The 26,688-nt window shown below is 34.9% G+C and overlaps 1 protein-coding gene across 1 annotated transcript in view; it reads right to left on the reverse strand.

The window, feature by feature from the left end:
• LOC119189043 overlaps nucleotides 1–11,469 on the reverse strand; it is a 31,633-nt gene extending 20,164 nt beyond the window's left edge. The window contains exon 1 of the mRNA XM_037437689.1: nucleotides 10,838–11,469. Coding sequence (XP_037293586.1) covers nucleotides 10,838–11,147 — 310 coding nt within the window. The 5' untranslated portion in view covers nucleotides 11,148–11,469. The remainder of the gene's footprint in view (nucleotides 1–10,837) is intronic.
• Between the last annotated feature and the right edge of the window lie 15,219 nt (nucleotides 11,470–26,688).

The following is a 26,688-nucleotide window of genomic DNA, read 5'->3' on the forward strand; positions in this document are numbered from 1 at the left end:
GTTAATGTGCAATAATAAATACAGTCGGTTGTTCTGTCTTAACGAGATACTTTTTCTTGAGTACGCATGTAAACAACGTCTTACGCAATCGCGGGGCTGGCAGTTTTCTAATGAACATGCTTGAGCCAATTAGGTGTGGTTCAAAGTAATTAAATGCTTGTAGGAATTTTATAGACAGCGACGATTAACGAAGCGGGGCGTTACTTCATGATGATGTTATGATCGTTGTTGGTTACCAACATTCTCAATACCAAAGGAGTCAGGTAAAATAATGATGTTACGAAACTGTATTCTTTCGAACTGGCTCTATACTGGTATAGGCAAAGCTAGCCACAGAATCTGTCACTAAAAAGTAAAATCATATGAAAAATTATGAAGCTTTAAGACGGTATCATAATTACAATCTAAAACGACCTTCTAGCATAGTAAGCGCACAAGCAATCCCGGGCGCGTTCTCCTAGTGCCACAAAACTAGCTATTAGCTGTGCGGCGTGGTGCTTTGTGCAGAGGTGTCGATCCAAACGCACTCCACTCCCTCTGGCACACGGCACTCACACATGCACACACATACGAGGCTTGATTATGTTCACGGGTCTTAAGGAAGCAGACACGTGTTTGAGACAGTATCTGCACAACTATCAGATATCTCGCGTCTTATAGTATATCGTGAGGAGATGCGACTTGAACGAGTGAGAATTAGTTCTGATTGCGGATTAGAATGAAGCAAATCTAAACGTGCTTTACATTTAAAAAAGGTTTACGTGTGTGTATTATTGTTCTTAGATTTTTTATACAGTCTAATTATTAGTAAAGTAATAAAACCAATAATGCCTTTATTTATTTATTTATTTATTTATTTATTTATTTAAAAATCCACAGCCCTTAATACTAGAGTGACACAATCTGATACACTTATCTTAAGGCCAATAACGGATTTACATTTTGTTTACACTTTTAAATAAAAGTCAAAGTTAAAAGTATTTGAATGCCCGCATTTATGTTTTATTTATGTTTTTTGTTCTTTAGTCATAATTGTTTTTACCAACCGTAAACGTCTTTCTTTCTTTCTTTTCTAATGTTGCTCATCGGTCATCAGATTTATGCCTACCTTCGGTTGTCTACCCAGAGCGTTGTTATGTCTAGCATTTTTGTTATTTTAGTTTATTCATAAAAGAAAATTATAATACTAAATAAAATCTACGTAGTTGCATCATTTTATGAATAATTTTGGCGAATGTGATACATTTCAGGTATACCACTTTAAACCATAACACTACGAGTGATTTCAACATAATTTATAAGAACGACCGTTGACCTTTATTGAATGACGCATTCTCTGAGGTGTAAACACAGTTTTGACGTTACTGACTGGCGTTTAGTGACAAGATCGGTAGTGTAAATCATGTTGCAATGTGTCAAAGAATTTTGTTCAAAATATAATACGATTTACTGTGGCTATAGCAGAATTGAATAAAACAAAATACGGTAATGTAAAATTTTTAACTCTACATTAAAATTAAAAAAAAACTATAGTGTTTTGAACCATACCACCAACATACTATAATATCACAGGGCAGAATTTTCAGCTGCATATAAATGCTTATAAAAATGACGCGCGCCAATCTAAAATGTTGATCGTCACGTGTTGGACTGTTCCTAATGAATAAGGCCTAAGTAAGGGCGCGCCGCGGGCTTCACGTCATGATTGGCATTCTACATCTTTCCTAAGGGGGCGGACAGACACCTACTCAAAGGTTTCCAGGTAAATCTTGAGATACCTTGTGAATTGTCGGATATTGTAGTTGGGGGGTGGTGCGGGGCGTCGAGGCACGCGGCGGTGCGGGAACGAAGGGGGGGGGGTGTAGTGGAGGCTAATAGCCGTTGGAACAAACACGCGAGTTATTCGCGCGGTGTTATGGTTCGCAATAAGGGGCGCGAGGGTATGTGGTGACGCTACCAGCGGGCACACGGGCAGACGAGATTTGTGAGAGTACAGTAGATTACGGTCGCATTTGAAAGTAATTTCATAGCAATTCGGATTTAATAATCAATTAATTTTATTGGAAATTTAAATAAATTTTATCCAAAAATATACAGAGGTTTGAATGCCATCCTTCCTACACTATAGGTGCTTCTAAAAAACTGTTTACAGATTTTAATACAAATTTTTGGAACATATTAATATAGCTCCAATAAGGACCCATTAAACACAGTTCTGCTATCACCAGGTAAAATATAAATACGCAATCAACGCGCATGAGCGGCCCAAATCGCTGTCACCACAACCCCGTCCTTACAAACTGGTTCGAGTAGGAAGGGTTGGGCTCACACACACGCACACTCGCTCACACCGCGCGTGTGTGCTCACTGAACATGTGTGGACGGGCGCGACTTGCACAGTACGGCACCGCAGCGCCCGCTGCGACCAGCCGGTCTCCACTTCATCCACTGCCGAAATACACCAATCAACACCATCTAGAATACATGCATTTATCTAACAACTAGAAGAAACCAGCTGACGCCCGAATATTTTTCACTTAATCAAATTTAAGGGCATTTGAAAACTGTTCTGGACATTCTAACCTATCTTTTATACTGTAAAGAGAGTTGAGTCAGTAATATAATTGTAATAAGCTAAAAATAGACACGTATTTTTAATACTGGTGTCAATAGTGTTGGGAAAATGTTTGTTATTATTCATTTATTTATCAAATATACAATTTGATGACACTATATTTTAAGTTCTAAGTTAGTTAAGAAAACGTAGATTTCTAACTGGATTTCAAAAGAGTGAATACATTTTTGCGTTTTTTATAAAATCTGGTACTGACAAAACATCGAGTATTTAAAGCTTTTAAAATGTCTATAACTTAACACAATTGATGTGATTATAATAAAAATATTCCTATAAAGGTTTGGAAAGAATTTCATGAATTCAATCTGAATTTTGAATATTATTATATCAAAATTATTTTGTTAATTATTTTCATACGAAGACAATCTGGACTGATCACTGAGTTTGTTCTTCTGAGTAGTCAAATTAGATATTAAGACACATAATGCCCCTTTATTACATAAGCTATAATATCTTTCAAAGCAGAATACAAAATGCATGTGGCTGCTTCACTTTTGGCAGAAATAGAGAATATAATGGTATTTATCTTGACAAATTCTCGCTTTTTAGAGGTATACTCCAAATTTATTAAATGCCATTATATCAGCATAATAAAAAACGTAGTTTAAAATTTGTCTTATTCGTGACTATCCATTTTAATGAAAATATCGAAAGCAAATTTACCTTCTACCTGGTACCTAGTACGAACTTACTTCAACATTAATTTCTTCAAAGTATTATGAACTAGTTCTCCGTGAATCAGTGGCTTGCTCTCAAATTAGCATGTCTATATTGTAGCCAAATGTAAAGCGACGCTCGTCCGTATACTATAATGTTATACAAAGATATATTTTTTATATTATGTATAATAGCCAAGATAATTCGCTCTTTAGGTCTTATTCATTCACTTTAAAAAATTAAAACCCTATGATTAACATAGAAATCAGTAACAGACACCTTTACAAAATTTCCTTATATTCTTAATATGAAATTCTTTTTTTTTCCAGCACGCATATAACATTTCTTATAATCATCACCTCATCGCCCTCTCAAAGAAAAGAAAAGAATGAAGTTTAATCACCAAGTTCTAAAATAATATTAAATTTTTACGACCTATTAATTAAATTATTTTAGAAAATTCTTATTACGAATGAACTATATAGAGCTATAGTGGAATTAAAAAGTTAATATCCCAAATACAACAGATATAATTGATAAAGGGGTAATTGTTTACATTTCTGGTGCCATCGTTCAGCGTGTGTTGTGGGGGATCGTGGGTGCTAATAACTCGTGTAATGTGTAATTTGCAACGCGCCGGCAGCCCCGAGCAGCGTGCGGACTCATGCGAAGTGATCGATATACAAGAGAACACACAACACCAAATACTCGTTTGTTCAAATATATCATATGGCCTCGTCAGTAGTAAAGTATTTATTCCGATGGGGTACTTTACGATTCGATTTTTATTGTAAGATCCTAATTTTTGGCATTAAGTGATGAGTGGAACAAGAATATAAATTGCCCATATACTACTTGCATTTCTACCTAACCCTACAAACATATCGGCTTGATACTATAGAAGATGAATGAATTAGTTGTAAATAGCTGGTCAGAGCTCCTTTCAATAAAGTTCTGTATTTATATCACTGGTAGTAGATGCCTACTAAGAAAACCAACATCTATGTAATAGTACCACCACTAGATGTTTTTATATCGCTACACGTAGTGCGAAACTATTACATTATTGTTTGAAGGTCATTGTCACTACAGTTGAGTATTATGAGACCAAATCTTATATGTTAAATGACGAATATAATGTAGTGCTGTTCAACAATTACAATATTTCAATATGATTTCTGCTAGACAGAATATCTCTGGTCTAATTGTACTGACAAAAGTTGTATTGTATTGACTTATGTAAAATTAATGCCTATAATATGTAGATACACCTGTCAATGAGACATGTAGACTTCACACTAAGATAATAATATGTTTTCAAGGCATTTGAAAGGAACTAACTCCAATAATACTTAAAGGATCAAACCTCTAACAAACATTTGCTAACACAATTTGTCTCGCGCTATAAGTTCCGTATTATTTTAACTATCAAGTAATAATAGACAGCTGCTAAAGAACAGCTAAACTTATTGAAAACGGAATCAGACACAAAACATTTCAAAACATCGGCGGGACAATCGCGATCCCCGAACCCGAAATCAAGACACCATCGCGTCTATTTAGCCGCGCCACCACTAATTTGTATTGAGCGCTCACATCTTTATCTCACGGCATCTACAACACAAATGGGGCCTTTATCTGGACCCCATTGTGGCCCACAATGGCCCCATTCTGGAGGTGTGAGCGGATTGCCCTTTCTTCGCGACCGGTTTGAAGGCTGGCCCTCCGAGCTTTGTCAAAGGTGTCGGCGATTGTCTTCTGCGTTTCAAGAGATCTGTTTGTCTACTTGTTCGCGAGTTCGGGTCCGTTAATGTCAAATGTGAATAAACAATGGTGACGTGTTTATTGTTCAAGTACTAGTTGTTTTTGGTAATTTTATCTGATCGTGTTTGTCTTTGTCTAAATGTGAACAATAATAGAAGTTCTATAGTCACCAATTCTACTGACCTCTGGAGAAAAAGAGGGCATACGGGATTGTATATTTCAATGCGCTAATCCTTGAAACTACTGGTATAATTTCGAAGATTCGTTCACTAGGAAGAATTTACAAAGTGCTTGACAATTATAGGCTACTCTTTATCCTAAGATAGACTTCATCGCGGCCAAAGTCATCAGGGATATCTAGTATCTAATAAGATAATGATTAGTGAAAACCTAAAGGTTAAATTACCTTCACGCCTTAGTGAAACGAGCGTGAAAGTAGAATTAAAAAAACACTAAAAATATATGCGATTTCTTGTATATAGTCATAATTTCTACAATTTACTAGGTAGGGGTGAATAGCGCAGCAAATCAACTCTAGTCTCCACGTAGAGCTTTTATCTTATAACTTAAATTATATATCTATCTCATTGCCAAGTCCGCTAGGTCTAGTCATCTCCAACCGTTTATTTATTTTTTTCAAATTTTGTTTAAATATCTCATGATGGAGCAATTTGTACTTTATCTAATTGGAAATCGATTCTATTGGGTTCTACTTGGAATGTAATTATTCTCGTAAAAAGTAACAACAGGATTTACATTTTTATGGTAAAAATTTTAAATGTTCACTATGTATTATTAAAAGACCAAAATATGTAAATCATTTTAGTAGACTTGCAAAAAGCTTAAATCCACCGGCCATTTTTAATAATCGGTTTTATTTGATTACAAATACATATGCGGTACAGGAATAGTATCAAGGTTTATAAAAACTACTTTTAATTTATTACTCAACCAAATCTATTAAAATAATGTCCATAATTTGTAAAATTCTAAGCAATCCAATTATTTATTTCTAACATTTTACATGAATTAATAGTTATCACCACAAAAATCGTATAATCTGCAGTCTAAACGACAGTTGTATTTACCTACATTCTATTTATAACTTTAGTATATTGCCATTCAAGATGCCACAGTATATAAAAAATATGAAACCCAGCTGTAAAACGCATATACCTAAATATAATACGAGATATTTATCTGTGCAAATATACCAACTTACTATAATATTTACTAAGCAGTACACCTCTTTAGATTTGTACCATTGCATTGTTTAAATTAGCCGCTAGGTAGCAGTGTGCCAATTCTATGGTATCAAATGTCCCACGAATACTAATCTGGAGGTCTATTCGTAGTATGTACATTGGCAAAACTACGCAATAAATCTAACTTCTTAACGTACCAAGCGAAGTGCATTACAGTTATTATTAAGGTTTCGACGGTATTACCCATTTAGGTTCAATCCTGGCGCTAACAAACAAGCTTCCTGCTCTCTTTGATATCTAATTGTATAAGAAAAATGATGTTCCGTAGTGATGAGGCGACATGATCTGAGATTAAGATAGCTGATGAGTTCACACACCGGATCCGTCGCAGATATTATCAATCATTGATCTTGAGCCTTGTTAATAAAGCTATAGAGAATATATTATACGGGCTTGTGAAGTATATATTATTGGGTATTCAGTCTACCTGAAGTGTGAGAACCGAAAATGACGGATTATTGATGATAATTCGTATTTTAAAAATTAAATACGCTTATTTTGTACTTATATAAATATTATGTAAGAACTTAATTTGTAGAGTATTTATGTCAAAGTTCGTTTTGGGTTATTATTTTAATAACAATGTCTTTTAAATCAATAATTGTAGATTTTAATAAAAGATTTAGTTTGTTATGATATTTTATATTTAATGATACCCGCTGATGATGAGGATGAATTGACACTGGTTAAGATATAATAAATCAATACAAAATGCAGCTTTAGTACACGCGACGCGGTGGCATGGTGAATGCGTACTAATTACATAAAATGGCTAAATACACGCGCGATGCACAAAATGCTGACAAAATAAAATGTAGGGCGTTAGCCCGTACAATAATTAAAACAAACAATCTAATTAAAATAACCTTGAATAAAACGCAATAAATTAAATGCATCCGTTTATAAAAAGAGATGCAAATTTAATATTAATTTTCTACGATAAAAATAGTTATGTTAATATACTCCGTCCAAATGCGGGTTAATACCTACGTCACATTAAGTATTGTCAAATTAAATTATTTTTAGAACAAGCTGTGTTTACTCAAAAATATTGAAATGTAAAATTGACTTATAAAGGGCATGTGAAATAAAAAAGGTTAACTTAGCAGTAATCTGATTAATTATAAACTAATTAATTAATATTATGGCCTTTACCGTGATTATACCACATAAAAATAATTATGATAAAATAAAAAATCATAAACAGAGGTTCACGAATCTTAGAAAGCCTAGAGTCACTCAATAGAGTTTATTATATTCCTATTAACATGATAACTCTCTAGCAAGGATTTGAAGCCAACATATAACAACTTTGTTTGCTTCTATGTCGGTTTTACATAATTTATTGTAAACTAAACGCATAGTTTTACGATTTTTAAGTAAATGCGATTCGTTCATAATATAAAACGACAAGCTTCAACAGTCACGGTGTAAACTATGTTCCCTATTAAAAAAAAAAAATGTCTGTCCACATTAAATACCTAGTACATTAATTAGTGGATAATATCCAATTGAATATTATGATATAGGCTCTAAGGCATATATTCGTACCCGACTAAAAAACGCAAAGATCACGCATTTATGTTCGAAGAGGTATGCAAAGGCGCAAGCAATATCGCCAAGTGTATTCCATCCCATGATGTGATAGGGGGCGAGCCTATCGCCATATCGGGCACAAATTCCAGACTCCGGGGGCAGATACTGAGCAGAAAAACCCAAATAACACTTAACCCGATCCGGGATTCGAACCCGGGATTTTCGAGAGCTGCCGTACCACGCATGCAGTACAACTACGGCACCGAGGTAGTACCTGTCTAGATAACGATTAATAAATACATTATTATAAAAATACGTCATAGTTGTTGCGTGGTCTACTTACTTTCAGTAAAGCCAAGTAAGGAATTGGAATGTATCGCGTTCAATAATATATTAGAATTAAGTCTCCTTACCATCAGGTTGTATTTTTTATTTTACCGCATAATGGAAATTATTGTCTCGATTAGTACAAACTGGCATAATCGTATTAGCTTAACACAAAAATAGGTTTATTTAAATTTTCCTATGCACTATTTAAAATATTGAGTTAAAATATGCTTTATTGTAGAAAAATCATCACTTAATCCTAAAATTTTATATGATAAATGAGTATATCCAACAGTTTCACATTGTACCGACATGTTCCTAAGATATTTGCAGATCAAACAATCATTTACCCTCGGGTATTGAACCCATATCTTCTCACTTCACAGCCGGCTCAATACTCATATATTTTTGATAAGTATCCCCTTCTAGTCAATGAAATCCCAAACATATATATTTTATAGATAAGGTTATTATTCATTATATTTCTACCGTCGGCACAAGTTACCGTCAGGCGGTCACTAATTTCCAATGGCAAAGGATCCATATAACCCGATTACATAGAGACTTTCCCGCCCTCACACCCACCACTACAACTCCTGTAAGCCAGGATCAGCAGTGGCACGCATTTTATGACACCGAGCGGTGAAGCTCGGCGAGTCTCAGGGAAAACTAATATGCCATTATCCCGCAATGAAATTAATCAAATAGAAAGATAGGAGTTGGAAACATATAACCCGATTCTTGCCGGCTTCCTTTTATGTAGAATCTAATTATCATTATAAAGATTTAAAGGTCGCATTCATACATATTAATACTTATATGTTGTGTCGGATTCCCTTTAGGAAAACTTCACATTTCGCCACTACTGCCTTCCAAAATGAATATTCACATAGGGCATTAATGTACACGCATATATTATCACAAGTTTTGATTTAATATTATATATATTTCAAATTAATTGTCTTTAATAATATCCATTTTTAAATAAGTATATTTTATTGTAAATTGTAAAACCACGACATGTAGTTCAAAGTTATTATTAAAAATATAAAACACGTTTTACATTTTACTTGTTCGTGCCTAATATATATTTTATCAACTTATTTTGATATTGTAAATATTTAATCGTCTGGTTATATTCATAGGTATATTAGTTTATGTAGGTATGTTTGTAAAACAAAACCACAATTCGGGGGATACCTAAGTAAAATTGAAAATAAATTCACTTTTTGTAGAGATTGGTCAAACATCTATAGAGAGAAATCCATCATTCTTTTCCAGTCCCAACTTATAGGATCATTCCACCTGAGAATCGAACCCAGATATATTTCCATTAAAATATAAATTACAATCAAAGTGCATAGAAATTATCCCTTGTTATCTCGTCCCGAGGCGGCGCTACATATTTTGAGACGTATCTAATTCCTGAACCACCACTAAGAATCTATTCGATTTTCCAAATAAGTTAACCATTTAATTCACCAAAATTCATCGTAATCAGATCAGCCACTATAATTACGCTAAGCAAATTCATTCGAACGTCCAAACCTCATCATGATCCCAACAGTAGATTAAAAACATTTTCTCCAACATTTAGGCGCTCTATCGACCTCCAAAACAGTTTTAATATAGCTGAATGATAAACATCTTGTTCGTTTCTTTAGACCACACCATACTTAACATACTTATATAAATATAGTTGTGCATAACATACGCCAATAACCAGTAGAGGCCATTCGATGCGTCTGTAACTGGAGCCGGTCGGCTTAGCGCTCACAGAACAAGCACAAAGAGCGCATAAAGCGCTTCGAGCGATAACAAAGCGCTCGCCATTGTGTCGAGCAATAAAGACGCTAATTATAAAATGAAAAAAGCTAATTAAACGGTGGTATAAAGCAGGCACGGCGGCCGGCCATGGCGGCGCGCCGACGGCTCGCCGACGGAGCGGTTTGCGACAGATTTTTGCACTTCTTTTAACATTACTCGTACTGTGCTTGTTATTTTTGGTATAGTAAAGCTTTAGTATTATTCTTAATTGTTATTAGTATAAGAGTGAAATGTAAGTTAAAATTTATAAGTGTGATTTGTCGTTAAACCTTTTGGTGCGAGTTAAAGCTCTTATGTTATACTCATATAGAAATTTTAGATTTAAGCTAAAAAGAATAATTACTTATTTCTAAATATTATCTATATTTAAATTCTTATATGTTGTATTGATCTAAAATGTAGGTGAATAAAAGTTAGTACTTAGTAAATTTTTTGTGCGCCAATTGCTATGTGTAAATTATCCGTAAGCGTTAACATCCGGTTGTGTTAGGCTTAAATTATTATCCACTCACAATATACACATCATTCACATCATTCTCGGCGAATACTTAACGGGGCCTTTAATAGGTACATGTAGTATTCAAATTATATTTTGTTATTACCTTTATAATTTTCCTCTTATATTCTACACACCATTTTTTCAATTAAACACTTGTTATGATGTACTTGTCCCTCAGTAATGGAGGGTAAAAAAGCGTGCTGCCTATATCCATTGGAGATGTTTTGTTTCCTTGATTGACGTGTCATCACGGGCATAACGGTTCAGGAGATAAGCAGGTTTAGAGGTAGATAGAACTTGAAGTATTGACGTTCGATAAGAACTCACCGGGTGGCGCGTGCAGTAGTGGCGGTCCGGGCAGGAAGGCGGCGGCGACAGCGGCCTGCGCGTTGAAGGCGGCCGCGTATGCCACCCGGCTCGCCATGGACGCGGGCAGCGGGAACTGCGGCGCGTACGGACGCGGCTCGCGCTCCGACAGGTTCAGCACGCGCTCCGGCTCGCGCTCCAGGAACCGCTCGCGCGCCTCGCGCGTCTCTCGCGACTCGCGCGCCTCCGACAGCCCCAGCAGCTCCTGGATCGCGAACGGCGACCGCTGCGGCGCGCGCGGCGCCGACGCGTTCGCGCTCATCGCTTGCATCTTCTGTCGGCTCTCTCTGGGCGGCTGCACCCGACCTCACTTTACATCACTGCCGGTCGGCAACTCGCTCTGTATCTCTCTTTGCGTATCACAATGTTGCTTAGGTCGAGACGTTACTATCGCTACAGTCTGACGCACTCGCTTACAGTCTAAATACACTTCCTAATTTGTAAATAAAATTTTGAATATAGACTAAAATTAGGCCCGGACTTAGGCCGACCGTTTTGAAAATTAAAAAAATATTTTCTGTATAATTTCCCAAGATGGGGAAAATCGCGAAAAGCGTTGTGTTCGCGCGTGAGTGGCGACACGAGCGCTCGCCGCGGCGTCCGGAGCGCTTGTGTCGGCGTCGCCGCCCGCCGCCGCGTAAAAACGTCGGGGCCGGCGCGCGCCCGCCGCGAGCGCAGGACCCAAGGGGCGTAAGTGGCGCGCCGCCACGCTCTCCGCGCGATCTTCTCGCGCTGAGACGGCACTCTCCGGCTCGCTCACAGAACGACGTATCGTCTCCCTTTTGCCGTGGCGATACGCCCTTTCAGCTCCGTGACGGGGCGGCATGGGGCCGCGCGGGCGGGGCCTACTAATAGCCAATACGGATATTTTGTTACCGCACTCTATTGGCCAGATTTGGTTGTCGGCGCCACGCCCCCGCGCCACGCCGCCACAATCGCGACCCTAGCGCGAGGGGCTAGGGCGCACTGTGGCTCGCGCGCCGGCCGCTTCATTTAATTTTGATTAATTGTAAGAAATGAATAGGTGAGCGGCCGGGCCGAGCCGGGGCCGGGGGCCCGGGGGTCGCGCCCGCTGCCCGCTGCCCGCTCCGCTCCGCGCGGCACAAAACGCGTCCGCCGGCCACAATACGCTATTATCCACCAATGGTCCGCGCCCTGTAACCGGAGCCCACGGGATTGTGACCATGGGATCTGGTTTCATGTACTGCACACTCAACGCCTCATAATACATACTCAGGTGTCGGTACCTACTTGTTCGGCACAACCTGATCCCTCGTGTCAAGTGCACAGCGCTGGACACACAATGCCTGAGAAAATTTTATTTCGGCTTTTTGCAGTCCCTCCATATTACTAGTACATTTTAAATCATATCTAAGAGACATGATTGTATGAAACAAAAAATGGGTTTCAAGAAACATTTCTATTAAGTTTTTATACATTTTACAGCAAACTATTTTTAAATATAATTTTCTTCATATCAAAACTTGCACTGAAGAAAATCCTATGATATATTTTCTAATACATTAATATAAGTAATAATTTTTCATTCGAACGCGGCTAGAAATAGTTTTTAATCAATCCAATGGTTCGGGTGATGTTTGATAACATGTTTGTACCCACATAATACAGGTTTGTTTAATTAAAGTTGGATATTAAAAACGTAAAAAGTCTATAAATTAATATGTGAATATAATTTTATATTGTACAATCGTTAATATAGAAACAACTTGGTGTTATTATACAAAATCAGTGTTTTTATTCAACAAAGGAACGAAGCCGATATTATAATAAGTATTAGACATTATTATTCTGTGATAGTACTTATCAATAAAATAATATTTTTATCGTTAGAAAATGCACCGAAAAGCAAGTTTTAATAATTCATCAATTAATCATGAAAAGGTTCAATATTTTATAATATGGTACTACTGCAATATTAATATTTTATTTGTGATATCATATGACCAAAAAATTACAATATATTTTTAAAAATTGTATTACAGGTTCTTAGTAGTATTTTATAAAGTTATTTTTTATCTCGGTAATTATGTCTCTATGACTGTGTAAACATTTTTTTTCAGTATTTCACAAATAGCATTATATCATTTATATTACTACTTTTGCAGAATATTCTTTAGATAGTGATTACTACCTATATTACAATATTTAATTATAAATAGTGGTTAAAATTTAGATTACTTTAATTTATATACGATGTCCACTCCAAGTGGTAAATACTGATACAAAGCATGATGAATCAATCATTTCAGCCATCATAATCTATATAAATATGTAAAGAAAAACTTTGTACCCATTTTTAGCACATTGCGCGCACGGCGAGTGTGAGATTCGGCATGATTCAAGTTCTTATAGAGATAGATATGTGTTAAATGTATATATAGTTTGACGTCTGAATTTTAACCACTTAAAAACCACTAGTAAAATATAAACGTCCAGTATTACTGTAACCACGAAGGCAGCAGTCTTCGAAACGAGAGAAAATTATAACAAAAACCGCGATAAAGTCCGTAAAATGATTTTATTTTAATGTCATTCGTGCTATCCATATCATACAATTGTCTGCAAATATCTTCTTTTTTTTTTTTAATAACCGCTAGTTTCAAATATAATATTGAATTTACTGCCAGAAATAACTTTAACCTAAGCATTTATTCATATAAAAGAGCTATAGAGACAATATTGAAAGCAACCCACAAATAACCTAAGTTACGTTATGATAATAAATACATAGGTCGAGTGAGCGACGCGAGTGTATTTTGACAACGGTCGGCAAATCTACTAAAGGAACATACTACACGTTTAGCGAGGGAGTAATACTCGGTAGCAAAAATAACGTTTTGGGTTGTAATAAGGTCGGTTTTGTAGTTTAATAAGTAATGTCAAACATCTCATAATGTATTAAAATAGAATCATACACCTATGTTTCATGCTTGTAAAACAGCTTAATAGGGTACAGTTTTGAAAACTAACAAACTTAGTAGAGATAGCTATTTTATTACTTTAACGAATATTTTTTAGTCTATTTGATTCAATTCTTAATACGATAGCTTCTTAATTTTGTGTTTTTATTTTAAATATATATATAAAACGGTACTCTGCAGCGCCATCTATTGTTGGAAATTGTAACCACAATCCTATCATCAATTATAATCAATATTTTTATCGTGGAGATCAATAACCGGAGACAGGAGTTTCATGATAATGTTATGAAAGAGAATCATAATTATATGAAAGTTAGTTATTAATTAAGCTGAAGAGTTATAATGATTACCTTTCAAGTGCTTCGTAATTAATGGGGCGCCATTTGTCCAAATAGATTGCAACTTCCACGGCCAACTGGACAAATATGTCGGTGCAATTAATGAAAACTTAATTATAAATTGTGTTATTATTACATTCCGTACCAATGTCTGAAATTTAAAATAGTAACTCGTATACTTACATCTTGCCTTGATATTTCTACACCATTACTAACAAATAACAATCATAATAATAATACGTTCTATGGACGGTATCTTAACCCTGAATCCAATAAGAGAGTGCTAAGAGGATTCGGGGCCATACAGAACCACAATGGACTCAGACTGTCACCCTGGAACATACCCAGCTTGATAATAATTACACAACTGATTAAGAGTTTATATTATACGAAGGCACATTAATCAAGTGCTTACTAATAACGAAACACCATTTAACGTAATTGAATTTGGGTGCAATTGCTATAACATTTTATATAATGTCTAGCGGCCGCCATATTGCTTTTCATCATCACAAACCTAACCTCACACAAAAATATACTAAACAAATCTAACATTAGATTTTCGGAAGCAAACGTTTAGACTCTCAAACACGCAACGTCGAAATATTATCCTCATTTCGTGCAGTTGGGTAGACTCTACGTTAAAAATTATGACATTCGTCGTCACATACCAAGTCCTTATAAAAGTCCAAAAGTCCGTGCTGTATCTCTATTTATTGCCAAGACAATTTATCGTAACCTATGAGAGTTAAAATAATAAGCATGGCACATACAGTGACATTAAATATAATACATTCTAAGATATAAAATTAACAAAGTCCGCAGCACTTCGCTGTAGATAAAGATAATATATTTTCTATCTAGAGGGACTCGTATGTGAGGGAAATAACACCTTATAAACAGAACGGTAAAGTTATAAAACATATTTACACATTCACGCTTGTAACATACATCAGTAGATCAAACGTTAACTCATGTCTTGCGAATGTGGTAGCAGATATGTTGCACGTAAAGAATGCAGTATGTTTTATTTATTAGAGCACAAGTCAATTGCAAGGATAAATTCAAGATTTCAGTAAATAAAATAAAGTTTACGAACAATAATTACAAAATATTTCGAACGTTTAAACGTCGTATTTAAATATTTATTTTTATGTTTATGCGAATATTTGCCTACACATCGAAATAAAAGATTTTTTCCCTACGTTTTAAAGACTTTGCAGCCTTTGTGGTCACGGGACGAACTGAGGTCTGTCACCAACAACTGAGGTCATGCGAAAAGTCAAAGTTACAATATCTAACCTAAACAATAATATACATTTTTTAATTTTTACTGTTTATTGTCCCTTCTATTCAGAATGAGCTCACAGTGTCTTAAAGTCAGGCAGTCGGTCTTTTGGGTTCCGATTTCATTAAATGTAGAACAGGGTCCTAGTATTTACATGTGGGATTCTGAGAAGGAAATAATATAGTTGTATGTAATAGTAACGCCAGTCGCACACTAACTCAAATAAATCAGATAATCAATAAATCATTTAGCAATGCTCATTTTTTATTTGGTACCTAAAAGAACAATATAGGGCTCGTAAACTCTCGGCTGCGACTCCGAAGAGAAGTTATGTCCCACTTGTGCGTTAACAGACATTGTCACGAGCGGCGCGAGGAGTGAGTGATCGGAGATCGTCAGTGGAGTGGCCCTCCAGTCACGGCTCCTCGTTATGAACGCAATTTATCCACCTTCAGCGCATTTCAACGGTTATTTTATATAAAAAAAATATTAAAATTCTGTAAAGTCATGACAGTAAAGATGTAAATTGTGCTTTATGTTTATTCTGAATACAGAGAAGCTGACTTAAAATTATAGGAATCCCTGCCACATTTATATTCGTTATAATTAAGATGTGTTGGCAAAGAAGACCAATATAACTTATTGTATTTTAAAATACTATTTTTAATAATAAACATAATCTAACACTCAAGCCAACAAATTTGTTATTATCTTGAAAATTATAGACAAAGACACAACACACGCTTATTATGAAACAAAGAAAAATAATAACGCCGTGAAACATTTTTAAAACAGTGTTTTTGATCATAACACAGCCTTAATATCAGTCTTAATATCCCACCAGCAAAGTAGATTTATGGCTCACCTATTCCTCAACCATTCAAACCAATAGACGCAAAACATGTCTACAATACATACGAAATTCCCATCGAATTACAGATTAAGAATAATCATAGCGGATCAAAATACCCGAAATTAGAACTAGAGTGAAAGGATCTGTGTGAACCGGCCGTGTTGAATGGGCAGAGCGTGATGTTGTCAAAACGCGAGCGGGCACAATGGCGGGCGACAATGCGCGTAATGCGATCCGCGTCCGCACGTGAAGACGCCCGCCCGCTGTCCGCCCGCGCCTGCGCCCGCGCCGCCGCCTCACCTCTACAAAGATCTCATGCGATCGAGACGAAAAAAAGTTTTGATATTTTTTGTGGATTTTCATTGCTATAATCGTTGTTGATTGCACCATAATAGAGAATGTAGAAGCATTTTCTATTGCGCATTTATTGAGGTCCACTGTAATAAAGTAATACGTTTGATAAACTACCTATATATAGCACTCTACATAGTAGATCTCTCATACGTGATAGTCCATCTGGGTGGGCAATACCACCAGGCACAGTTTCGATTATACATCCAGCGGCCCGGTAGCCAGTGTGACTCTTGACGCTATGAGGAATGCTTTAGAATGACAAGCATGATGCAACGCATAGGTATTGTTAAAACTTGCATGCTTTTAGTATTTATAGACAGACGAAGCTTTATCGCCAAGTTAGTGAATAGTTTCATAATTAAATTGTACAAAAAAGTATTATATACAAATCCAGTTATTAAAAGAGCTTCTAAACTGTATATACATATTTAGGTACGCATTTTTATCTGATTTACTAAACGTTAATAAATTTATGAAACGGTCATCTATTACATCCCACTATTAAAAAAAAAACAATCTCTCATTTACTTCGCTAACACTATTTGTTAACCAGCCGAGAAATACACTTATTGTATAACTTAGTTTCCGGACTGCACGCAGAATGAAAAAATATCTCAGCTATGCGAGCTAAGGTAAGCTAAGCCTAAGCTAGCTATATATTCGGTCTGCAAAACACCAATTTCTTGACTAGTATATGCTTCAATTAGTTTCTAGGATAGCTTTCCTCTGCCACCATTTCACGAAACCCATGTATGTAACTGATAAAGGTATATTGGTGGAGATTGATTGCGCGGGAGTGTAATTAAATTCGGGGACAGTGGTCCACCACTCAGACCACGGGATATTTCATTATCTAGATCTGTCGCGTTATCCAGGGTTTGCTAATACGGAGGTTGTCACCATTTGAAGACAGAGTTGGTTTCTAATAAAATTCAAATAATGATAACTTAATATCAATAATGTTTTTTTTATGGATAAATGTTTAGGAAAGCCCCCTTTTTGTTTAATAGAATCGAACATTGTGTATAAAGTTTTAAATTTGTTCTTCAGTGAAGTATATTTATAAAATATTATTTATATATAAAAATTAAATTATTTAGCATTTGCTAACATAATTTAATTTTTATAGAATCGGTCGTAAAATGCAAAAAACTTTTTCGCATAATGTTGCGTTTAAAAAATAGAATCTATACCAATAGGTATATAAAGCTTAAAAGTTTGTTTGTTTGAACGCGCTAATTTCAGAAACTATTAAACCGAGTTTGATTTTTTTTTTCACTGAACTTTACTACTGAGTGGTATATGCTATTTTTCATCTCGGAAAAAATAAAGCATGATTTATACCCAAGAAAAACTTTTTCACGCAGACGGAGTCGCCAGCAAAAGCTAGTGTGGTATAAGAAATGTTGGTAAAATATAGCAGCAGCCAAAAGCATACTCGTATTTCTACTGGCGGTACTTTCATGCAAATATGTCTACAAGTTGCTTTACCAAATACTGGTAATTCCTTATAATCATTATTAGTCAGAAGGATCCTCCTTCTTCCTAATATCAAGGAATTAAAGGACAAATCACTGATTAGGTTAATAACTGATTAAAAATATGTTTACACCTAAAGAAGATAGCCACAATATAGCATCTAAAATCGGTGTATAGTTTATGTGTTCAAATATGAATATACAATATAAGCTCACGCCTTTACCCGAAGGGGTAGGCAGATTGCAATGAAGACTCTGATATTTCGCCGAGCTACTATCAGTTCCCAAAAGGTGACAAAAGCTAAGCTGTCGCCTAAGGCATTGTCGAGAATTTGTGTTGGATATGAGATATATAATATATTTTTAATCCATTTCGTGCATGATTACCCGATCTGTATTGATTCATCTACTATTCCGTAACCAGGTTTGTGCGTGACTAACACAAAATTAATTATGTAGGACGTATTGCATTATTCCGCGCCTTTGCCTTATTGGTCATTGACTGCGTTCTTGGACTATAATCAGTCAGGTATTGGACTCTATTGTTTATTGGCGAAGTTACTTTTAATTATATAAAATTATAAAACACCAGAGATAAGAATTTGTGTCCATTTAAGTCAATAACTTCCTTCTCTATCACATCATATGACGGATGTTAGTCCCATGAAATATTGTGCTATTTACATCCTTACTTAAACTTTCGTGTATAAAGGCAGTAAGTTGTGACGTTAATCAAGACCGACGGCTGTTATCAATATTCTAGCGGCGAATCGAGGCAGGCAATAAATGCTATTATCTTGGCTTTTGGGGACTTCATTTATTTATTTTATACCAAATATCTAGTAGTTATCCAAAGGTTGTCGTTTACAAATCGCTTTTAGCGATAAGAGAGCCCATTGTAAAACCATGTTTTGTATTTGTTTTCTTCTGATTTTCTGTATGTTTTATTAGTTTTGCAATAAAGAGCTCTATTATAATTATTATTTATTATTTTAGGACAATTAATGAACATTTTATTAACTTAATTATACATTACAAATTACAAAATTTACGTTAAATACCTTACTTTTTAAACCCACGGTATGCTTTGAAATTAAAGAAAAATGCTACTAATCTAAGTATAGTTAAAATGGCTTAATTATATTTTTTAAGCATAAGGTTCCTAATAACCTAACCTTGACAGTGTGTTCTCTCGGCGATGGCTTAAATACTTGACTTAAGGAGGAATGTAAAAATAGTAGTTTGTTATCACACCGATTAATATTATTTATGAATATAGGGATAAGTTTTGGCCGTTAGTATGGCATCTTATTTTCCCCAAAGTCGGAGCTAAACTTTGCATTTATAATAAAATTTCATTAAAAAATGCGTTTACAATATGTTATATATTTAATGTGATAAATGTATACAATTACACGCAAAATTATATTTCTATATTTTAATTAATTACATCTGAAAAAATCTGTTACAATTTAATAAAAAAAAAATTATAAGCGTTTGCAAAATTTTACATCTGTCATTAAAAATATATCGTCATAAGTAACTGTTGCATTTTGATGATTAAAACATTATATATAATGATTAATACAACTCACCGGGCAAGGAACGAATTACCGAGACGAACTCTTTTCTTATTTTGAAGTTACGCGTGTTTAAATTTTTTGTTATCTTTCATTCTAATAATTCAATTTGTTCCACGTCCAGTCCCCCAGTGACTACGAATGCTGCAGTCTCCGAAACTTCGGAAGAAAAATTTAATATAAAACCCGCGATAAAATCCGAAAACTAATTGTACTTTGTTGTTATACGTCGTTGAAATCCGGAATGTCTGATTTTTTCGAAAATAATTTATATTAACAATAACACTGTGGAATCTTTATATATCCTTAGCCACAGCGCAATGGAGATGACGAATAAATTCAGAAAATCGTACTAGTTTTCTACTGGTTTATTATTATAATTTTGTATATTATCTATCAGCATAGTTGCATCAAGAAAATTAACCTTTTATCTTTTTCATAACTGTTTATTACAAAATTACATTTTCATCAGCATATTAGTTTGTAAGAATTACAAAAACTATTAATTAAATTTATTTTTAATTATTATTTTCATCCTCAAATACCAGGCACCAAATTCAGAATTATTAAGCTAATTATTTACTGGATATAATGGATAAATACATGGATGTATTTATTTAAAATATTTATATATATCTTCAGTTATGTATGTATTTAAGGTGGAACGCAGATTCAATCAACTGGTTAATTACTATGATTTGAAGAGTTACCTTAACTGGATCAGTGTCTGTCAGTTTTGTAGTGTTGGGTTCCGTAGGAAGTTGACACCGTCTATACAACGCTTTAATGTCAAAACCCTTTTTTTCGTCCAACCTTTACGACAGTAACCGATAATACTGAAATTTAATATCATTAGAGCATCTTCTAACACAAAAAAGAATTTTATAAGAACTTATTATTATATATATTTTAACTAACTTGTATAAAGTTATACTAACATAATAAAGTTGAAGAGTTTCTTTGACCGCGCTAATCTCAGGAATTATCGAACCGACTTTGATAATTTTTTACTTATGGGTAGCTACATTACTTGTGAGTGCTATAGACTACTTTTTATCAAGGCAAAATATTTATCCCGGAAATACTTATTCACGTAGACAGAGCCACAGGCAAAAGTCTGTATATACAAATATAATTGTCGACGGCACCCTGTTTAAACTCTCTAGTTTAAGACAATAATTCACTCGCTTGTAATTCAAATTTATCCCGTCAGTACAAAGGGAAAATTAAAATACATATTGAAAAAAAAATAAAATCTTTACTTAAATAAAATAAAAGTACAAAAAAAATTTACCAGAGGTTCTCAAATTAGGCTGAGCCTGTGTCTTGAATTATTTTCGTACAATTTTACATATGAACATAATTTTATAAATTGTTCATTTTTATTTACTCAAACTATTATGACTGCCATCTCTTTCCCCTTCTCTTGTATCTATCCCATAGTTGTCTGGAAGATGCTGTCTATAGCAATAAGACTGCCATTTGTACTTATTGTATATTTTTTAAATCCGTTTACAATAGGGAATAAATTAATAATCTCGCTGATGTATAATTTTGTATTGTGGATGCTGGTATTCTGGTTGTCGCTCGAAATTCGATATTTTTTTTTGATTACTTAAAATGACGAGACAAGCTTGTCGTTCGTCTGATGGTACGCAATATGACCGCCCATAAACAGTAGAAACACCATTCAACACCTTGAATTGCGAAGTATTGTTCGGTATTCCACTGCGCTCGCCATCCTGAGACATGAGATACATACATAAATAACATCACGCATTTTATCCCCGAAGGGGTATGCAGAGGCGCAACTAGGGCACCCACTTTTCGCCAAGTATGTTCCGTCCCATGATGTGATAGGGGGCGAGCCTATCGCCATATCGGGCACAAATTCCAGACTCCGGGCTGATACTGAGCAGAAAAAACCCAAATATCATTTTGCCCGACCCGGGATTCGAACCCAGGACCTCAGAGCGCTATTGTACCGGACATGCAATACAACTACGCCATCGAGGCAGTCATATGATGTAATTTTATTATGTCCAGGAGTTACATGGGCAACAATTTCCTTGAAACCGGATACACAACAGTCAATACACTGCTGCTTGTCGACAGAAATAGACATTGCGGTGGTAGCTACCCAGGCGGACTCTCAGATATAAGAGACCACCACCAGTAAATTGACACGTACAGTAGTCTGTAACTATATTTATTATATATAAACGCACAAACGTCAGACAGCACAACAGATTTAGATACAATTTAGCATTCAGATACTTTATTTCTTGCATTAACATACAGGCTACTTTTAATCCCAAAAAGTACAAAGTGGTATTTTAACTTCGAAAAGAACACGATATAAAACCTAATGTTATTATTTCCAATACATAGACTATAATTATTTATATAGACAGAATATTGACGAACTGCTGGGTTCAATCAATGTACGATTACAATAAATTTCCACTCAGGCGGAATTGTGAAACAGATGCCGGTCTTTAAGAAGGAATTTGAATTACAAAGAAACCCTTAAATATATCATTTATAGATTTTGTAATATTCTCAATAATAATATTTTTACTACTTTCTACTGGGAATATGTCGTAGAATCGTGAGTGTATTGTTGACGTTTGAGGTAAAAAAAAGAGAGCTTGAGAAATGAGGAAAATGAGAGCTTAGCATAAAATTATTATTATTGAAAATTAATTAAGAATATTTCTGAGGCTTAGTGTTACAATGAACTATGATTAATGCATTCCCCATATATTTTTTACTGATATTCGATAATTGTCATAAAAATTTTCAAAGCAGAATGAAAAAATAAATCTAATATAATACAGTTATAAAATATACTTAATAATTTTATATTAATCCTGTAGTTTGTTAAAAGGGAATATTACATAGTTGTTGTTATAATATTATATACAAATAAGTTTTATGAAAATATAATCTCGGCGTGGTCCTGAATAGAAAATCCAATAAACTAAATTTGAAACAAAAATCTCGTTGATAAGTCTTAGGTTATTGATCATAATAATCGTTCATAGACTGAATAGAGATCAAAGCGAGACACCGTAGCGAGCCCCTCAAGTACCAACACTCAAACTATGCAGATCAGCTTCGGTAATGAAGAGTACGAGGAAGAACTATACGTCGACAGAGATGAGATACACACGCATACAAACATTATGTCTTTGTAGTAAAGGAGTAGAGAAATGCGACTAATACACGATTAGCTACCCGTTTCGTAAGCTGATAATTTTGAAATTATTTACTAAAATAATAAATGGTAATTAAGGTATGCGCTACTTGGTAATGTTCGGCGTTTTGGGTTAAACTCTATGATTGTGACAATGCAGGTTGTAAGAGGCTTGATTTTCAATTAATTTAAGACACAATCAAGTAATTACTTATTGTAGTTATTATTGATTAAATTATCTTTATTTCCACCCGCGTGGTAAACCTTCCTAGTTATAAAAGTCGCTAAAACAAAGAGATTTATTGATAGCGCCACCAGTACGCCACAAGTGCCATCTATTTTTAAAAAATATATAAAATCCCATAATCTCCCATAAAAGTAATTACCGAATCAAAATACCCTATGTGTTAATCTAGGACATGGTCTATCAGAGTGCTAACTTTGATCCAAATCCGTTTTGCTGCTTCCACGTTCGCTTTTAGCAAACAAACATTTTCACAATTGTTTGAATTTATAATATTAGTAAGATTATGTAATGAAATATAAAGTACACGCGAATCGTTCATAACTTGAAGTTAAAAATTACGATACTTCACTCAGTCTATAAAATCATTTTGATTACATTTCGTAAGTGACTACTGTTACTTGCGTAAGAATTATTTTCCAGAGAAATACAGGACAAGATCTCCAGTATTACTCTTTTCATAACTCGTTTGTATTATCTATTTACAAAAATATTCTTTGTTTTCCACTGTTTTAGTGTAATTTAAGCAAGTTTTATCAAAAAGAGACGCAGCTCGTGGCTCCGCCAACCAGGCAAGCTGATCCTAATGTAAAAGTCCCACTGCTCACTTCTCCAGGATATAATCCTTTATGTTAAACCCAGGATAGAGACGACACCTGGGTGGGAAGGCCGGTGAGTCGATATAACCAATCTTCCGCTTCCCAGGTTGAATAATGGCATCCATAACATGTTTTTTACTGCGGGAAAAAAAAAGGATAGAGTATGTGTGCCAAGTATCCGAATCCGTTCAGCGATTCATTTGAGTACTACTAACCACATCCGAACCTTCAATCATTTTTACTAACTCTCGTGATTACACCAACCTAATAGAATAGCCATTTATCTGACTATAATTTCGAGCTCCTTGCTTCATTTTTTATACAAATAAAAGATACTCTAGATATTGTAGAAATTAACAAGTTGTTCTTTGGGGATTGGTTATTTGATTGAACTGAAGAAAGCTTTAGGGACTTTATTTAATAGTTCTCTAGGTTAATAGATTTATTATATTATAAATTCTGGTTATGTTATCATAGTCATTTATAAAAAAAGAAATTATATAGCTGACTTCGAGCTGTATTGCCAAAACGATAAAAATGTATTTGTTTCGGATTTGGGTCTCGTTATAATCTCATTTTCTTTGTTTTAAGAATTAATGTAGCCAAGGAATTTGTTAAATACCTGTTTAATGCATTAAATTCGTTTGGTAATCAAAACAATCTTTAAATATATGGAATCATATGGCACCTGAGACAGCACACTAATTAAAAATAGTTGATTTGTGATACACGTCATCAATACATAGAGAAGTCAATTCTGTAGCGATAGTAGTCCTTTTATTAAGTCTCACTGAGCATGTTCAGTGTTTCGTATACGCAATTTTATTTAAGATATTCTGCTGCCAAGCAGTAGTAAACACGAATAGTTGTGTTTAGATTCAAATCAATTCGATACAATTGTTAGGCATGATTAGATAACATCTATTGATTCAGCGCCATACCATACAATACTTAACAAATCTGAGTTATAGATGATTCTGTTACCATCAGATTTTTTTATACATGAAAAGTGACCCCACTACACCTAATGGTATGTGGAGTGTCCAATACAATGTAGACTGACGAGAGATGATTACTTTTCAACAGTCCACATAATTATGCAAGTCTGTTAAAACCGGATATACACAGGCTGATCCCGGAACACGACACACTTACTTGACTATTGCGGGTTTTAATACCTTGTGTAGTTATCCAAGCGGATATAAAATATATCCTACCACCAGCCATTCATCGTGTATCATCAGTCAAAAATTTTACAAGTCTCGATCTGTGTATGAAGATACCGATCAGTTATCCGATTACTCACTTCACGTAGAGTCACAACAGAAAACTGCAGTCAACCCTACGTGTCGGCCGCAACAAAATTCAAGTTGGAGTGCGTGGAGGGCGACCCACCCCATGCATAATTGCGCGCCCATTGCGAGCAACCTGTGGGCCACAGCCATGGGCATCTTGCGCTTTCCGCCGCGCGGCCCACACACGGCTAGTTGCCACCGCGTTTGCGAACTTTTCATACAGTTTAAAGCTTTTTGTTACTAGTCATTTTATTAATATTTACTGTATACAGAGAGAAATGTTGGTAAACGTTGTGGTAAATAGATAGGTGTAATTAAGTTAGCAATACAGTTCTGTTTTGTAAAGCAATTATAATTGTATGTTATGGTACTGATGATTATTTTATAAATAATTGAAAATTCTTTTTTGCTGTACTTCTTTAAATTGTGTTTTTTCTTGTATCCTCTTAAAGCATACGTTGTATTTTATTGAACATAAAAAGATATTTGTAATTAAATATATCCAACGTATTAGTACTCATATAGTAATTCCATATTATAATCACATGATTGATATTAGAATTATTAATAATACTTTGTTTTTCTTAAATATTATTCAGAACAGTTTAGTTGAATAATGTAATTTTTTACCAAGTACTATATTAACAAGTAAAGTATTTTTCGACATTCATGGTCATGTACCATAATAATTTTCTTTTAACGTATGCGTAGTGTTTCTGTTTATGTGTGCGCCGGCGGCATTGCGTGCGTGTATGCTTGTGTGCCGACCGCTCTCCATTATACCGCATACTAATGACAGAGGGCGGTTGATTAAAAAACCTAAGTTGCGGGGCGTGGCGAGCCGGCGCACCCCGGCCCACCCTGTCACCCACCGCCGCGACTCCCCGCCACCACCGCGCTCCGCCGCGCGCCCCCCGGGTGGCAGGGCTGCCTCGCCGAGGGGATCGCGACTTGCATGTCTCTCATCTCCTTTATGATTTTTAATGAATATCATATAATATGATAGGCTTCGATAGGAGGTGAACGTATCGCCAGCGAATGAATATTGTTAAAAGTGCTCGTCGGTGGAGCGGCGTGCTGCACAAGCTTCACTGCTCACCGAGATAATGCTGATGAATTCTATAAGTTATTAAAATATGCATTCGTATCTTGCGGTTTTGTATTTTTGATTTGGATATAATTTGGAATGTAATGAAGTTTGCTATAGATATATGACGTAAATTAATTATATCTTTTCGTTTCTTATAATAAAGAGAGATATATAAGCTTTGTGTTGATTATAAAGTTTGTTGTTTTTATTAGCATAAGAAACATACTCTTAATTTAGAAAATGGAAAGCCTTTGATAAAAATAGAGATATTTTCTTGCTCATATGGGATTAAATTATAAATATACACAAAATATGAATAGAAATCTGTGCGTGACTCGATATATTCAAAACTCTAGATGTGTATTTTATCTAAAACTCTATTTTTTCCATAAAAACATTTAACGCTTAGAGTCATAAGCTAAGTATTATGTTAACTATTTTATCACATTTTACTAACTTCAAATTGGTTGAATGAGAGAAATATTCATTAGTTTGACCATTGAAAGGTAATTTAATTTTTTTTTTGTTTAATTAAAACAGATGAAATTGTTA

Source organism: Manduca sexta, chromosome 11, assembly GCF_014839805.1.
Source record: "Manduca sexta isolate Smith_Timp_Sample1 chromosome 11, JHU_Msex_v1.0, whole genome shotgun sequence".
Taxonomy (NCBI): domain Eukaryota; kingdom Metazoa; phylum Arthropoda; class Insecta; order Lepidoptera; family Sphingidae; genus Manduca; species Manduca sexta.